At 47.8% G+C, this 16,937-nt stretch overlaps 1 protein-coding gene across 3 annotated transcripts in view; it reads right to left on the reverse strand.

Moving 5' to 3' along the window:
• ADAM33 (ADAM metallopeptidase domain 33) overlaps positions 1–16,937 on the reverse strand; it is a 94,252-nt gene that overhangs the window by 9,552 nt on the left and 67,763 nt on the right. For all 3 annotated transcript variants that reach the window (XR_014568342.1, XM_083756409.1, XM_083756408.1), the window contains exons 12-19: positions 14,603–14,780; positions 12,585–12,674; positions 11,839–12,034; positions 7,933–8,041; positions 6,155–6,359; positions 4,350–4,427; positions 3,679–3,787; positions 910–1,057 (exon numbers count right to left, since the gene is read on the reverse strand). Coding sequence is in view for 2 of the 3 variants with exons in the window: in XM_083756409.1 (XP_083612535.1) it covers positions 910–1,057; positions 3,679–3,787; positions 4,350–4,427; positions 6,155–6,359; positions 7,933–8,041; positions 11,839–12,034; positions 12,585–12,674; positions 14,603–14,780 (1,113 nt within the window). In the remaining variant the exon portion in view is untranslated. The remainder of the gene's footprint in view (positions 1–909; positions 1,058–3,678; positions 3,788–4,349; positions 4,428–6,154; positions 6,360–7,932; positions 8,042–11,838; positions 12,035–12,584; positions 12,675–14,602; positions 14,781–16,937) is intronic.

The raw sequence follows: 16,937 nt of genomic DNA on the forward strand, positions 1-16,937 counted from the left end.
CGGGAAATACCAAAGGGAATGGAAGTTAACTTCTGGCAAATGGGGGGGCTCCCTCCAGATCTGTACGGAGGAGGAAGGGAGAAAAAGAGAGAGGTGGGAGAAGGACAAGGGAACCTTCTAACAAGGCCCACCTGAAACTGGGACAAATGCAAACTCTGAGCCCTAGAGTGCCCACCTATGGCTGATTCGCACTGGAGGAATTTGCACCCGGGAGCTGTGCAGGACCTCCCTAGAGGCACCAGTGAAAGCTTTCGTGGGCACTGGGTTGACGACCCCCGGTCTATACACTGACTCCCAGCAGCCCTCCGTGTTTTCAAGCAGGGGACATCCCCAGCCCTGCCTGGAGATGCAGAAATCGAACTCAAGACCTTCTGAAGGTAAAGCAGAGTACAGTGGACGCTCGTGTTGCGAACGTGGTCCGTGCAGGAGGCCCGTTCGCAACCCGCAGCGTTCGCAAACTGCAGTGCCGCTTCTGCGCACGCGCGGTTGCGATTTGGGACTTCTGCGCATGCGCAAAGTGCGATTTAGCGCTTCTGCACATGTGGAAGTAACCCGTTTCAGCACATCCATAAACCAAAAAAACACAACCTGAAGCATCTGTAACCCAAGGTATGACGGTATGGCCCTTTCCCAGATGTCTTGGTCTCTGTGCAACGAGAGGCTTATTTCTATTACAGAATAGTTTTCCTTCAAAGGAAGGGGCAGCCGAGAGGACGAAAGTGGACGTCCACTCTAGAACAGGGTTTCCCAAACTGTTTGGGGGCTACCGTTCCCATCATCCCTGACCACTGCTCCTGCTAGCTAGTGGCGATGGGAGTTGTAGTTCAGAAAAACAGCTGGAGACCTAAGTTTGGGAAAGGCCTAGGAAATCCTGAGAAAGGGGAGGCAGCCTCCTGGGTCTCTGCTCACCTGTAGGTCTCGTGGCTCTTTCTTAAGCCTTTGAACCACTTGTTGAGCAATGAGCTTTCTCTCCGGTAGTACCAATAGAGTCCGAGGGACAAAGCCGGCAGGAACAGGAAGAAAAAAAGCAGCAGGACAATCAGGACAGCTTCGTGATCTGTAGGAAGAGGCACAGGGATAGGAAACGGTCATGAAACCAAGGCGCATAAAGGGATGGGCTTGGTTTATGACACAGGTTGTCAATCTAAGCCATGCGTCGCAGGGGGCTGGGCTAATGATGCTCGGGTCCCTTCCAAGGCTACAATTATAGGATTCTATGTCGCGCTGTGGTCTAAACCACTGAGCCTCTTGGGCTTGCCAATCAGAAGGTCAGCGGTTCGAATCCCCGCGACGGGGTGAGCTCCCGTTTCTCGGTCCCAGCTCCTGCCAACCTAGCAGTTCGAAAGCACATCAAAGTGCAAGTAGATAAATAGGTAATGCTCCGGCGGGAAGGTAAACGGTGTTTCCGTGCGCTGCTCTGGTTCGCCAGAAGTGGCTTAGTCCTGCTGGCCACATGACCCAGAAGCTGTGCGCTGGCTCCCTCAGCCAGTAAAGCGAGATGAATGCCACAACCCCAGAGTTGGTCATGACTGGACCTCACGGTCAGGGGTACCTTTACCTTTATGTAAAACTACTCCAGGCTCAGGAGCACTGGAATCTTGTTGCGGCTGCCCACACAGTATATCACTGGGTACTCAGTAAACCACTGCTCCTATTTATGGAGGCTCTATTCTGCTATCGTCAGAGGAACTTCACTTATTCGGTTGTTTTTATTTTTGTTAAGTATTTCATGGTTTTATATCTTGATTTTATTCTGTGAACCGCCTTGAGACTCCCGGGTATAGGGCGGTATATAAATTCTAATTCTAATACTAATTCTAATTCGAAGAAGAAGAAGAAGAAGAAGAAGAAGAAGAAGAAGAAGAAGAAGAAGAAGAAGGGTTTTCCTTTTCCCATAAAAACATCAGAGCCAGCACAGCCTAATAAAATTAAACAAGAACACCCTAGATTCTCAGGTTCATGCTTAATGGAGAGGCATGTGGAGGAAAACCTCCACCTTGGGGCTTTTTGCCCTTACAGAAAACAAGGGGGTTGGAGATACAGAAACCCATCATTTTGCAACAGCATGGGATATATTGAAGAGGCTGATGTTAATTTTTATAAATAGGCCATAAAACACAGCAGACGTATTTAAAAAAAATCTGTGCTCCATCACTCTAACAGGCAAATTACAATTTATAGCCACATTGCAGTGGCCAAAATTAATTTACCAATTCCTTCCCTCTCTATAACGAGGCATCACAAGCTATCGTTGTACTATATGTCAATATTTCACTATTTCTTTGTCAAGCAAGAGCTCCATGAAACAGGAACACGGGGCGATTCTTCCCAATGACTGTGGTGTGGCATGAAGAGGAGGAGACTTTTGCAGCCAGAGGGCCAGATTGTCTTCTGGGGAGCCTTCCAGGGGCCAGAAGCAAAGGTAGAAGGAGCAACTCATTTACATTTGGGCTTTGCCAAGTAGGCTGGTTTTCACTCTCACTAACAGAGCCCTCCCTATTCTCCATTCAAGCAAGCAAATCATAGAACTGCAGAGTTGGAAGGAAACCTGAGAGTCATCATGCAAGAATCTCAACTAAAGCATCTGAGACAGATGGCCAGCGCACCTCTGCTTAAAAACCTTCAAGGAAAGAGAGTCCACAACCTCCGGCACTGTCAAAGTTTTTCCTGATGTTTAATCAGAACTAAATGGGCCTTCTCTGCAGTGGCCCCCTGTCTGTGGAATGCTCTCCGCAGGGAAGTTCGCCTTTATTACACACCTTTAGACGCCAGGCAAACACACCCTTTTCTAACCAGGCCTTTGGTTGACCTAATTGACATCCTAGACCCTTTTAAAGTGTGGCTCTTTTTGGGGGGGTGTTATTTGGGTTGTTGTTTTTATTCTGATTATATATGTTGTGATCTTTTCTGTGAACTGTCCTGAGACCTCCGGGTATAGGACGGTATATAAACCTAATAATAATAATAATAATACAGTGGTCGCTTGGGCTGCGAATGTGATCCGTGCAGGAAGCACGTTCACAAACCGCAGCGTTCGCAACCCGCAGAGGCGCATCTGCACATGTATAAACACCAACAATTGGGAAACAGTGGCCTGCGAGCGCTTCAGTTGGAGAACAGCCTTTACCAAAGCTGTCATGGGCTTTGAAGACACTCAAACTCAGGACGCAAGGGAGAAACGTGCTAAGAGGAAGGTGCGCTTGGCAAACCCTCACTGTGATCAACTCCCGCCCAGAAACCTATGTCCCCACTGCGGAAGGACGTGTGGCTCCAGAATTGGCCTCCACAGTCACTTATGGACCCATTGCTAAAACCGTGCTTATAGGAGACAATCTTACTCGGCTACGAGGGATCGCCAAAGAAGAGAGACTGTCAGAAAGTTTTCCCTGATGTTTAGTCGGATTCTCCTTCCTTGCCATTTGAATCCACTCGTTCTCATCTTCAGAGAGGCATTGACAGATATCAAGGACACATCCCAGCCAGGAAAACACACTCCAGAAGGTTGTGTAGCCTGAGGGCCATTTAAAGAGCACTAGAGGGCCACATGCAGTCCCTGATGCCTGTGGTTCTCCACTCCTGGGGCTCTCAATTTCTCCGGCTTCCAGAGCATTGCACCCTTTGGATTTGCAATAGCGGGGACGGGGACGACACACACACAGAGCGCATCCCAGGACTCACTATCGTGTTGCACGGGGCCACTGTCAACACTGCCTCCCAGACCCGCCTTCTCGCAGAACGGAGGAGCCCACCCTGCGTCACAGTGGCAGTTCCGGTTGCTGTTGCAGACCTGGAAGAGATTTGCGGAGTGAGGCTCAAGCTTGCCAAAGCACTGTTTGCAGGCACCCCCCCCCCAAAAAAAAAAACACCACACACACCAATATGCACTCAACTTAAAATGAAGAGAGCCTATCAGGCAGGACAAGTCTGTGCTGGGTCAAACTTGGCCTTCCAGCTGTTTGGGGACTACAATTCCCATCATCCCTGACCACTGGTCCTGTTAGCTAGGGATGATGGGAGTTGTAGTCCCAAAACAGCTGGAGGGACAAGTTTGGCCATCACTGGACTAGCATCATGTCCTCACAGCAGTCAAGAAGATTCCTCTGGGAAATCGCCCCTCTGCGCACATGCAGTTTCCAGAAACTGGTACAGTATTCGAATTCTGCTCAAGATGCAATTGCGCGCCCTTAATGTTCAGGCAGAATGATCTCCTGACCCAGCCAAAAATGAATAAATGATGCCTTGGAGGGGATGCCTAGTTCCCACTGGTGTATTGTTGTTGTTTTTCTTCAACACCCCTTAGCTAGAGCCCTTTCCCAGAACAGAAGCTAAGACGGCAGCCGGTGACTCACCCCGTGGCCGTGGCATTTCGAGGTGCACTTGTCCAGGTCATAAAAAGACGCGTTGAGGCAGCGCTGGTCCTTGCAAACCTGCAATCAGAATGGCCTCCAAGTCAGACAGGCTTGCAATACCCCAATAGTTCAACACCGCCATTTCATTTCATTTCATTTCATTTTCCAAATTAATATTTACATTCACATAATAACATAATATGTAAAAACAAGATTCGAAAGAATCCCTTGGACTTCCTCCCTCCCCGTAGTGGGTCCTTTTGTTAATCCTTTCCTTTTATATGAATCCAAATTTTTGTATCTCCATTATGTCCGCAGTTCTTCATTACATTACAAGTGTTATTCCAATCCCACTAACAATTTTCACTGTTTACCATGGTTTTTAAGATAAATTATATTTTAAAAATTCCCTATTCCTTATTAAAGTCTTGGTCTTCCTCATCAATTTATTCCCCCCCCCCCCTCTTTATATCAGTCTTTATTACATATATCAGCTGAAAACAAACGCTTTCATAACTTGGTGGTCCCCCCAATTAAAAAAAAAAAAACCACAGAAAGGAAATATAATAGAACACAGTTCAAGAAACACACAAGAGGGCAAAGTAATGTGCACTTATAGGTGACTACCAAATTCATATCCCCATCAGAAAAGGATAGAAGGACCAATGTATTATGAAGAAAACTCAGGAATTAATTTATGGTTACCAGATCTTTTTCAATGAATCCAAGGAGCCTTTTTTATTTTTGAAGCTGAGTAGCAACAGGGAGTCAGTAGTGGGGATGGTGAGGCCCAAGACCCTGGGCCCAAGCACACATGCATATCGTATAAAGGTGCAAAGCCCTTCTTTCACACCCTGTGAAACATAAATGCTCTGAGGGTTTTTTTAAAAACTGGACAATGGCTGCCCACCCACAACTCCCAAGCCTCCCCCGATCAGTCAAAACAAAGGGAGAAGGGGGCAGGAGATCTGTACCGCCAGGCGTCCCCAGTTCCCCTTTGGCAGTGGCGGCGGCAGCAGCAGGCAGAAGCCCAGAGCCAGCCTGGTAGCGCAGTTGGCTCTGGCTGGCTTCAGGAGCTGCTTGCTGCCGTGGCGCCCGCCATTTTGCCTTGCCGGAAGTTCCAGCAAGGAAAAACGGCGGGCGCCACGGCAGCAGGCAGCGGGCAGCTCCTGAAGCCAGCCAGAGCCAACTGCGCTACCAGGCTAGCTCCGGGCTGCTGAGGCTGCCGCTTGTTAGGTTGTGGGTGGACATATCAGACAACACAGTGATTCTTCAGACAGCTCTTGTTTATTCACAGGCCAGAACAGAACTGAAGGGTTCAGCCAACCTGCTTATATAGAGCTCAACTACAAAGCAACAGTAACAACTTTCTGTAACTATCCAATCACTGAACGTCACTTTCAATTCCTTATTTGCATATGTGGACCTGAGTAAAAACTATCTACAGTATCCCCCCTGCTGGCCCAGGGTGAGAACTTCAGTACATAACACCACTGCCACGTTTCCCGGGGACAGATTTGCAAATCTGGGGACGTTCCGGGGATGGAATTTGTCCAGGGACAGATTTGCAAATCCAGGGACTGTCCCCGGGAACCGGGGACATCTGGTAACCCTGATTTAATTTAATTTAATTATTTAGACCCCACCCATCTGACTGGGTCGCCCCAGCCACTCTGGGCGGCTTCCAACACATTTAAAAACCATAACAAAACATCAGACTTTATGCAGCAGGCTTTTGATATTGCGTTATAAAGTGCACCCTCTGGGTTTGGGTGCCTCTGTTGTTTCTCCCGGGAAACCCTCACCATTCCATCTCCGCACTTGGTCCCCGTCATCACCAGCCCCGGGTCGGACATGTCTCCCTCGTCATCCTTGGTGGCGTAAACCAGCGCCCCCCGACACTTGATCTCCTGCCCGTTAAAGCGGATGGTGGTGTCCATTGAAACGGTGTTGGTGCCTTTGGGCTTGGCAGCCGAGCTCTGGCACTGGATCTTCCCGCACTTGGCATCTCTAGAAGGAACGAGAACATCGGAGCTGGGAGAGGACCTGAAGGCTAGCCACTAATAATAATAATAATAATAATAATAATAATAATAATAATTTATTATTTATACCCAGCTAATCTGGCTGGGCTTCCCCAGCCACTCTGGGCAGCTTCCAACAAAACATTAAAATACAGTGGTACCTTGGGTTAAGAACTTAATTCGTTCTGGAGGTCCGTTCTTAACCTGAAACTGTTCTTAACCTGAAGCACCACTTTAGCTAATGGGGGCTCCTGCGGCCGCCACACGATTTCTGTTCTCATCCTGAAGCAAAGTTCTTAACACAAGGTACTATTTCTGGGTTAGCAGAGTCTGTAACCTGAAGGGTATGTAACCCGAGGTACCACTGTACAACAATTCATCAGATAGTAAAAGCTTCCCTAAACTGGGCTGCCTTCACATGTCTTCTAAAAGTCGGATAGTTGGGAGGGTGTTCCACAGGGTGGGCGCCACCACCGAGAAGGCCCTCTGCCTCAGTGTCCGGGCTGAACAAAGTAGGTGGAGACACTCCTTCGGGTATACTGGACCGAGGCTGTTTAGGGCTTTAAAGGTCAGCACCAACACTTTGAATTGTGCTCGGAAATGTACTGGGAGCCAATGCAGGTCTTTCAAGACCGGCGGTCTCGGCAGCCGCCCCCAGTCACCAGTCTAGCTGTCACATTCTGGATTAGTTGTAGTTTCCGGGTCACCTTCAAAGATAGCCCCACAGAGAGCACATTGCAGTAGTCTAAGCGGGAAATAACTAGAGCGTGCATCACTCTGGCCAGGCAGTCTGCGGGCAGGGAGGGTCTCATCCTGCGTACCAGATGGAGCTGGGAGACAGCTGCCCTGGACACAGAATTGACCTGCACCTCCATGGACAGCTGTGAACCAAAATGACTCCCAGGCTGCACACCTGATCCTTCAGGGGCACAGTGACCCCATTCAGGAAGTAAGAAGGTAAGAGCAGAGTTGCTGGATCAGGCCAAGGGACCAAGCCAGCCGAGCAATAGACAGAGCCAGACAGAGTGGGGCATGTGGTGGTCCTGTGGCCCCCTTAACATATTTCCTGGCTACATCCATGGTCACACCATCCCCTTGATACAAACTGCCCTGGTAACTTCATCTGAAGTGTGGGGTACAGCTATTTTGGCTTAGATTAGATCAGGGATAGCCAACTTTGCTCCTTCCAAGCGAGCTTGGACTCCAGTTCCCATTAGCTTCATCCAAAATGGCCAGTGCTCAGGGATGATGATAGAAGTTGCTGTTCAACAACATCTGGGATGATGATAGAAGTTGCTGTTCTGGCTTCTTCTGGGATTAGACGGACAGGTGTGGGATGCTGAGTACTGCCCTTTCCACGGGGATTTAGGGTAGCATCTCAACACCCGGGGTGGCCAATCTTGATGTTGCCGGACCACAATCCCATCATCCCTGATTGCGGGCCATGTTGGGTGGTTTTAAAGAAGACCAACAAGATCTGCAGGTCCCCAGAGTTCAGCTTTGGTCAACTAGACAAGCCCAGAGTCTGCATATCGCGGTGCGTCCAGACCAGCACTCACCTCCACGCACACTTGACGTAGTTGCCGTGGCGGTCCTTGCCGCAGTTGCCGTACATGTCGCCCGCCCGGTTGACGTCCCGGAAGCAAGCGTCGGGAGCCGGCCAGGCACCTGCAGGTGGAAGCAGAGTTGAAGTGAGCTCAAGGAGATGGGGCCACCAAAAGGCACATCTCTCCATTCGCAAGCAACTCCCACAGCCAGTTGCCCAGGAACGTACAAACACAAGGAAGATTTCTGACCACCCGGTATTTAGAGAGAAACTTTGGAACCCAGCCTCTTGGATAATGGCGTTGTCCCAAGTGACTCTCAACTCTCCGGTCTCTCCCATTTCCCCATTCATCATCAACATCATCTCATCTACGAGTGCCACTCTGTCTTTGAGCTCTTTGCTCTCCTACTTTCAAGGCCCGCCGGGTTCTGGGAGAGGGTGTGTGTGTCTGGAATGCTTTCTAATTTATTTATTTATTATACTTTTCAAATATATGCATTTCACCGATTCTGCAATCATTTTGACATTTCAAAACTTGACTTCCTTCCCCCTTTCTGCAGTTCCTTAAATTTATTTTGAATACCTTCTGCATATCCAGATTTGCTTAACTTACTCGTTTTGTTTTTTTTTTAAAAAAAAAATATTGCTCAATTTCCACATAACAAATTATCAAACCCTGTAATCACATGCATTATTTCTTCTCACAAAGCCAGCATGACAACACCCAAAGTGCAACCCCCAAACTCTCCAGAAGATGGTGCTTGTTCCTTAGCTAAAATAAAATATGTGGAAATGCACAATCTGGTGCCCATAACTTCTGTGCTGTGTTCAAGGTGTTGTTGAAGTGCTGAACTACTCGGAAGCAGTTTAGCTGAAAGACTAACTGCCCCAATACAGATCTGCAAAATCACTTAGATTACTATCGGGGGAGATTCTGCTCCTTGTACCTCAAGATGTGGAATAGGTGTCTATCTGTATAACGTGCATATGTTATACAGTGGTACCTCTGGTTGCAAATGGGATCCGTTCCAGAGGTCCGAACACAACATGAAAAGCGTGCAACCTGAAGTGCCATATCTGGGCAGGTGCGCAGCGTGATTTGGCCTTTGTGCGCATGCGAAAAGCGCGATTTAGCGCTTCTGCACATGCGCGAGCAGCGAAACCCGGAAGTAACCCTTTCCAGTACTTCCGAGTCGCAACCTGAAAATACATAACATGAAGCAAACATAACATGAGGTATGACTGTACACATAATAATATCTGTTGTTTGCACCCATATATCTCAAGAAGCAATGGAGTGCGCCTCTGAGGGTGATGTCAAACTGCTGTGTTAGCAGTGCCAAAGTGACCTCTCTGGGGTACAAGCCTGGGTAATAAAAAGGTAAAGGACCCCTGGACAATTAAGTCCAGTCAAAGGCTACTATGGGGTTGCGGTGCTCATCTCGCTTTCAGGCCAAGGGAGCCAGTGTTTGTCCACAAAAAGCTTTCTGGGTCATGTGGCCAGCAAGACTAAACAACTTCTGGTGCAAAGGGACATCATGACGGAAACCAGAAAGCACGGAAACGCTGTTTACCTTCCTGCCACAGCAGTGCCTATTTATCTACTTGCACTGGCATGCTTTCGAACTGCTAGGTTGGCAGGAGCAGGGACCGAGCAACGGGAGTTCACCCCATTGCAGGGATTTGAACCGCCAAACTTCTGATCGGCCAGCCCAAGAGGCTCAGTGGTTTAGACCACAGCGCCACCCGCATCTTTTTCAGTAGGTTTTATTAAAGCTTAAAAGAAGGTATGCAAAGATTAATATTTGTCCGCAGACGGCTTCCGGGTCATGTGGCCAGCATGACTAAGCCGCTTCTGGCAAACCAGAGCAGCGCATGGATGGAAATGCCGTTTACCTTCCCGCTGCAATGGTACCTATTTATCTACTTCCGCTGGCGTGCTTTCAAACTGCTAGGTTGGCCGGAGCTGGGACAGAGCAACAGGAGCAGACCCCATTGCGGGGATTCGAACTGCTGACCTTCTGATCAGCAAGCCCAAGAGGCTCAGTGGTTTAGACCACAGCACCACTGTGTCCCAAGAGCAAGCCTGGGAAGTATGGCCCAAAGGAAAGCAGAGAAGGCAATTGGTGCAGGAGCTACCGGAAAGAGATATACAAGGTGCCACTCAACTGTCTTAGGGACAGAGTGGATTTGTTTAGAGTTTGCTCCTTACTTTTTCTTCTTCTGAAGATATCCCGCATATTTAGGGCCAGAGCTTTCCTTCTCCTAGATAGGCTTCCTTCCCAGGTATATGAGCCCCACCTGGGAACCACTTTCCCCTACATCACGGGCAGAAACCAGTGTGGAGTAGGAGAGCCAGTGTGGTATAGTGGTTAGGAGCGGTAGTCTTGTAATCTGGGGAACCAGGTTCGCGTCTCCGCTCCTCCACATGCAGCTGCTGGGTGACCTTGGGCCAGTCACACTTCTCTGAAGTCTCTCAGCCCCACTCACCTCACAGAGTGTTTGTTGTGGGGGAGGAAGGGAAAGGAGAAGGTTAGCCGCTTTGAGACTCCTTAAAGGGAGTGAAAGGCGGGATATCAAATCCAAACTCTTCTTCTTCTTCTTCTTCTTGACTATTGGCCCCACTCTGGGTCTCATCCGCTCAACGCGCCAGAGCCTGTCTTTGCATGCAGGGTTCCTAACTCAACAAGGGTTTGCAACCCAATGGCTCCCCTCACCTGGTTTAACCGGCCAGTCGAAGCCATTCCCAGGGTGTGGCCCCTATTGCATGCTGACAGCTTCTAAAAGCCACAGGTGAGAACTGAATGCAGGGTGGGGACCAAAGGTGGACAAACTACCCCAGAGGTAGCGTGACATGCCCCCGACCAGAGGTACTAACCCTCCCTTAACATCCCTGAAGGAGCGTCTCTACCCCCATCGTTCAGCCAGGATCCTGAGGTCCTGCTCCGAGAGCCTTGTGGCGGTTCCCTCCCTGTGAGAAGAAAGTTTCAGGGAACCAGGCAGAGGGCCTTCTCAGTAGTGGCTCCCGCACTGTGGAATGCCCTCCCACCAGATATCAAGGAAATAAACAGCTATCTGACTTTTGGAAGACATCTGAAGGCAGCCCTGTTTAGGGAAGTTTAGGGAAGTGAACATGATTTGAGTTTCTACTGAACTGAGGCTGCATTTCAATGCTGTGTTTTAATCTTGTTTTTAAGTTGTATTTTAATCAATTGTTTTTATACCTGGTGTTAGCTGCCCTGAGTCTTGGCTGGGGGGGTATAAATAAAATGTATTATTATTATTATTATTATTATTATTATTATTATTATTATTATTATTATTATTATTATTAATGTTTGATGTTTTATACAGATAGGTAGCCGTCTTGGTCTGCCATAGTCAAAACAAAAAAAAAATTCCTTCCAGTAGCACCTTAAAGACCAACTAAGTCAGTTCTTGGTATGAGCTTTCGTGTGCATGCACACTTCTTCAGAAACACAGTGTATCTGAAGAAGTGTGCATGCACACGAAAGCTCATACCAAGAACTGACTTAGTTGGTCTTTAAGGTGCTACTGGAAGGAATTTTTTTTTTTTTTGATGTTTTATAGTTTTTTTATATTTTGTTGGGAGCCTCCCAGAGTGGCTGGGGAAACCCAGCCAGATGGGTGGGGTATAAATAATAATAATAATTATTATTATTATTATTATTATTATTATTATTATTACCCGTGCATTTAAAAAAGAGATCATTGTATTTGTAGCAGAACTGGGGTTTATTTTATAAATAATAATAATCTTGCTTCTCAAGATCAAGGAGAGCATTAGAAAAGGAATCTGTGCCGGTGAGCTTGGCATCACGATTCTCAGAAGATTCCACCCCCATGTAGAAAAGGTGCAGAGAGGGAAGAATATGTATGGGGTGGGGGAGGCGCTCACCTGGACCCCACAGCTGGACGCATTGCTGTTCGTGGGTCAAACACATGCCATTGTTGCAGTAAGCCTCCCCGTAGGAGCACATTGAGCCATCTAGGAGGTAGACGTTGCTGGGGCAATAGGGGGAAGCCCCTGTGCAGTATTCAGGCAGGTCGCAGGATCCGGCCGGCTCTCGGCACATGGTCCCAGCTGTCTTGAGCTACAGAACAGATGAAGACAAGAGAGAGAGTTATTGAGCAGTTAAGCTGGATGGCTTTTAAGTTGACGTATTTAGCATCCAAGACCATCTTGCGTTCAGGCCGAGGGAGCTGGCGTTTGTCCACAGACAGCTTTCCGGGTCATGTGGCCAGCAGGACTAAACCACTTCTGGAGCAATGGGACACCGTGACAGAAACCAGAGCGCACGAAAATGCCATTTGCCATCCCGCTGCAGTGGTACCTATTTATCTACTTGCACTGGTGTGCTTTTGAACTGCTAGGTTGGCAGGAGCAATGGGAGCTCACCCCGTCGCAGGGATTCGAACCGCCAACCTTCTGATCGGCGAGCGCAAGAGGCTCAGTGGTTTAGACCACAGTGCCACCCAGTTGAAAAGCAATGGGTTGTGTTGTGGTTTTTCTACAGGTGTGTTTCTTTCTTTCTTCTCTCTCTCCCCTCGTTAGCCTGATAAAGAATCACAGAATTGGGGAGTTGGAAGGGACCCCATCTGGCTCTGGAAATGGGGGAATCACAGCGAGATGGTTTGGAATACCTTGCAGCCTTCGCAGCAGTCGCCGTGCGCACACTCGCTCCCGGCTTTCAGGGTGCAGTTTTGCGGGTTGCAGCAAGGATTTGTGCATTCCTGGAAAGAGAGAGGGAAAAGAATGATCACCGCGATGATTTCCTGGAATAGCCCTCTTAAAGCCGAGGCTCTCCGAGGGTGTGGCATGCCACACAGTTGTGGCAGCAGAGGGCGGCAAACTTGAAGGGAAAATTCAAGGACAATCAAAGGAACATTTAAAGCCCTAAACGGCCTCGGTCCAGTATATCTGAAGGAGCGTCTCCACCCCCATCATTCTGCCCGGACGCTGAGGTCCAGCACTGAGGGCCTTCTGGCAGTTCCCTCCCTGCGAGAAGTGAGGTTACAGGGAACCAGGCAGAGAGTCTTCTCGGTAGTGGCGCCCACCCTGTGGAATGCCCTCCCATCAGATGTCAAGAAAATAAGCAGCTATCTTATCTTTAAAAGACATCTGAAGGCAGCCCTGTTTAGGGAAGTTTTTAATATTTAATGCTGTATTGTTTTTAACACTCGATTGGGAGCCGCCCAGAGTGGCTGGGGAAACTCAGCCGGATGGGCAGAGTATAAATAATAAATTATTATTATTACAGGTATATTAAACATTTCAGTGTAGTATAGTACAGTACAGTATCAAAATATTTTTTTATTTGCAGAATATGGTTAGATATTTTTTCAAAATGAGAGCAAAGCTATTCTTCTACAGCTCTCCACAACATACAATGGTACCTCGGGTTACATACACTTCAGGTTATAGATGCTTCAGGTTACAGACCTGTTAACCCAGAAATAGTAGCTCGGGTTAAGAACTTTGCTTCAGCATGAGAACAGAAATCGTGCTCTGGTGGTCCGGCAGCAGCAGGAGGCCCCATTAGCTAAAGTGGTGCTTCAGGTTAAGAACAGTTTCAGGTTAAGAACAGACCTCCAGAACAAATTAAGTTCTTAACCTGAGGTACCACTGTATTGTTGTGAACATGGGTATTCAATGAAAGATCAGGAAAAGCTTCTTTGTGTTGATGAGGAGGTGAGAGTTCGTCTGTCTCAAAAATATATATATAATATTTTGTTTTCACATCTTACAAATATTTTAACTGAATATCCTAAGAAAGTCTATGTTTCTTTAGACTCCCCTCCTTTCTGAGGTTGCTTAGTTCAGGGGTGTGAACTAGAGGGGGCTCTGGGTGCCTAGCACCCACAAAATTTTTGTTGTGGGTGCTCAGGATGAACCCTGACTCAATTTCCAAGGAGACCCAGAGACAACTCTAGCCTTAGACTTGCAGGAAGCCTTCTGTGTCCAGGGCAGCTGTCTACCAGCTCCATCTGGTACGCAGGCTGAGACCCTACCTGCCCACAGACTGTCTCGCCAGAGTGGTGCATGCTCTGGTTATCTCCCGCTTGGACTACTGCAACATGCTCTATGTGGGGCTACCTTTGAAGGTGACCTTCAAAACTACAACTAATCCAGAATGCGGCAGCTAAACTGGTGACTGGGAGCAGCCGCTGAGATCACATAATACCGGTCTTGAAAGACCTACATTGGCTCCCAGTGTTTCCGAGCACAATTCAAGGTCCTGGTGCTGACCTTTAAAGCCCTAAACAGCCTCGGTCCAGTATACCTGAAGGAGTGTCTCCACCCCCATCATTCTGCCCAGACACTGAGGTCCAGCGCCGAGGGCCTTCTGGCGGTTCCCTTGCTGCGAGAAGCCAAGTTACAGGGAACCAGGCAGAGGGCCTTCTTGGTGGTGGCACCCGCCCTGTGGAACGCCCTCCCACCAGATGTCAAAGAGAAAAACAACTACCAGACACCTGAAGGCAGCCCTGTTTAGGGAAGCTTTTAATGTTTAATAGACTACTGTATTTTAATACTCTGTTGGAAGCTGCCCAGAGCGGCTGGGGAAACCCAGCCAGATGGGTGGGGTATAAATAACAAATTATTATTATTATTTGGCCCCAGCACCTCTCAGTACAGAAATTCTGATGCCGCAAAGACATACCTCCATCTCCCCGCAGTCGCATTCCTCGCCGTCCTCCAGGAATCCGTTGCCGCATTTCTTGCCCACCACCAGGTCCTTGGTGTCGGGCATGTTGAAAAGACACATGCCACCCCCTCGGTGGAAGTAGCTCTCCAGTTGCTTCCGACTGCAGGAGCTGAAGACTTTCGGAAAGGGGTGGCTGCAGAGACACAGGCAAAGAGGGGCGACTGTCAATATTGGTATCTGAAGAAGTGTATTGGTATCTGAAGAAGTGTGCATGCACACGAAAGCTCATACCAAGAACTAACTTAGTTGGTCTTTAAGGTGCTACTGGAAGGAATTTTTTTTGTTTTGTCAATATTGATTAATTGAATTTCCATACTGCCTTTCTTCTATAGATCTCAGGAAGGTTCACAACTTAAAAACACTAGATGAAAACTAATAATAATAATAATAATAATAATAATAATAATAATAATAAGCAGAGGGGCGCTTGAGGCGTAACGGACCTTCAGATTGCAAAAAGCTGGCATCATTGGATCAAGTTCATGCATTTTGTTGAATTAGTTAAATTGTGCAGTTTTAACTGCGCCATAAATTGTCACTGTTTTATTGTGTTATTAATTTCCGTGGTGGGACATGCAAACTATATATATTGTTTATTTTATTTTAAATTGGTTAAAGATTGGAAATTCCTCATAGATTTTTTTGCATGAGAAAGAAAAAGAAATAATGATATCTGGATTTGAGGATTGAAGATAATGTTTGTTTACAGAAAGTGGCTTTGTTGGGTGTTAGATTTGATTGGACAAAGTGAATAGTTTTTATAAAGCAGACACATAAAGAATCGGAAGTTCTTTATTTTCTGAATCTGATTTTTCGATCTTTCTCTTTTAACCTCTTTCTACTCTATTTATCTCCCTCACCCCTTTTTTGTGTTTTTATTGTATCTAGAGAAAAGTCTTGGTTTGGTTTTCTTAAAAACAGGGTGGCGATGTTAAGTTTTTGTCTCTAAAAACCTTAATAAAATTTATTTTAAAAAATGAATAATGCTTTAAATAAGGTAGGGAGGGCACAGGGGATGAGTCTGTGGAACCGTAAAGTTTGGGTCCCACTGCTCTAACCACTACGCCCCACTGCCTCACCCTCAGTCTCCTGGGATGGCGCTCTACCACGGAGCCAGGGCTTCTGCCCAAATGTGTGGCTTGTCCCTAGAGAAGTCTTGTCCCACTGCACCCATCCAGCCCAGAACCCTCTCTCCAAAACCGACTTCCTCCGTGTGATTTATTTCGGTGCCCTGAACCGCCTTGAAATCCGAGCCCCGTGGTCTCCTTGACATTTCCCCTTCCCCCTCGACAACGGCTCTTTTGTGCGACAGCCGATCCCGCCGCCAACGTCGGCGGCACGGACACAAGCACTGGGGCCCTCAAACCCTCCGTGTCTTTAAGTCTATAAACAGCCTCATGCTGGGCGCTTTCTGGAGAGGAGAAAGGCTTCACTGTTTTGTGCCGGCTCCTCTCAACACGTCCGACAGACACGGAACAAGACCCTTGTTTCCCAACATGTGGCTTGCTTCCGAAAGACAACTGCACTCGATTCGCACCCCCCCTTCTCTCGCCATTGTACATCTGTCTCCATTTTTGCATCCTTGCTGGCTGCAAGAAAACCGGATTTAATTTCTGGGGCTGGTAGTGCCATGCCCCTGGCTCCTGGGTTTCTGGATGGCAGCAGGGAAAATAAAGAAAGGGGAGCACAGTTACCAGGGTGGGTTAACAATCACACCCTCTCCAAAGGGAACTCTGGGAATTGTAGCTCTGAGAGGGGAATAGGGGGTTTCCAAAAAAACTCTCAGCACGCTTAACAAATTACAGCTTCCAGTGGGGCGGAAGCAGTGGCTGTTTAAAGTGGGCATCTAATTAAAAGACGCCTGCTTCTTGGCAGAAAAGCAATGACAAACCTAGACAGAATCTTAAAAAACAGAGACATCACCTTGCCAACATAGGTCCGTATAGTTAAAGCTATGGTTTTCCCAGTAGTGATGCATGGAAGTGAGAGCTGGACCATAAAGAAGGCTGATCACCGAAGAATTGATGCTTTTGAATTCTGGTGCTGGAGGAGACTCTTGAGAGTCCCATGGACTGCAAGAAGATCAAACTGATCCATTCTGAAGGAAATCAGCCCTGAGTGCTCACTGGAAGGACAGATCGTGAAGCTGAGGCTCCAAGACTTTGGCCACCTCATGAGAAGAGAAGACTCCCTGGAAAAGACCCTGATATGGGGAAAGATGGAGGGCACAAGGAGAAGGGGACGACAGAGGACGAGATGGTTGGATAGTGTTCTCGAAGCTACCAGCATG

Source organism: Podarcis gaigeae, assembly GCF_964106915.1.
Source record: "Podarcis gaigeae genome assembly, chromosome: 9".
In the NCBI taxonomy this organism is placed as follows: domain Eukaryota; kingdom Metazoa; phylum Chordata; class Lepidosauria; order Squamata; family Lacertidae; genus Podarcis; species Podarcis gaigeae.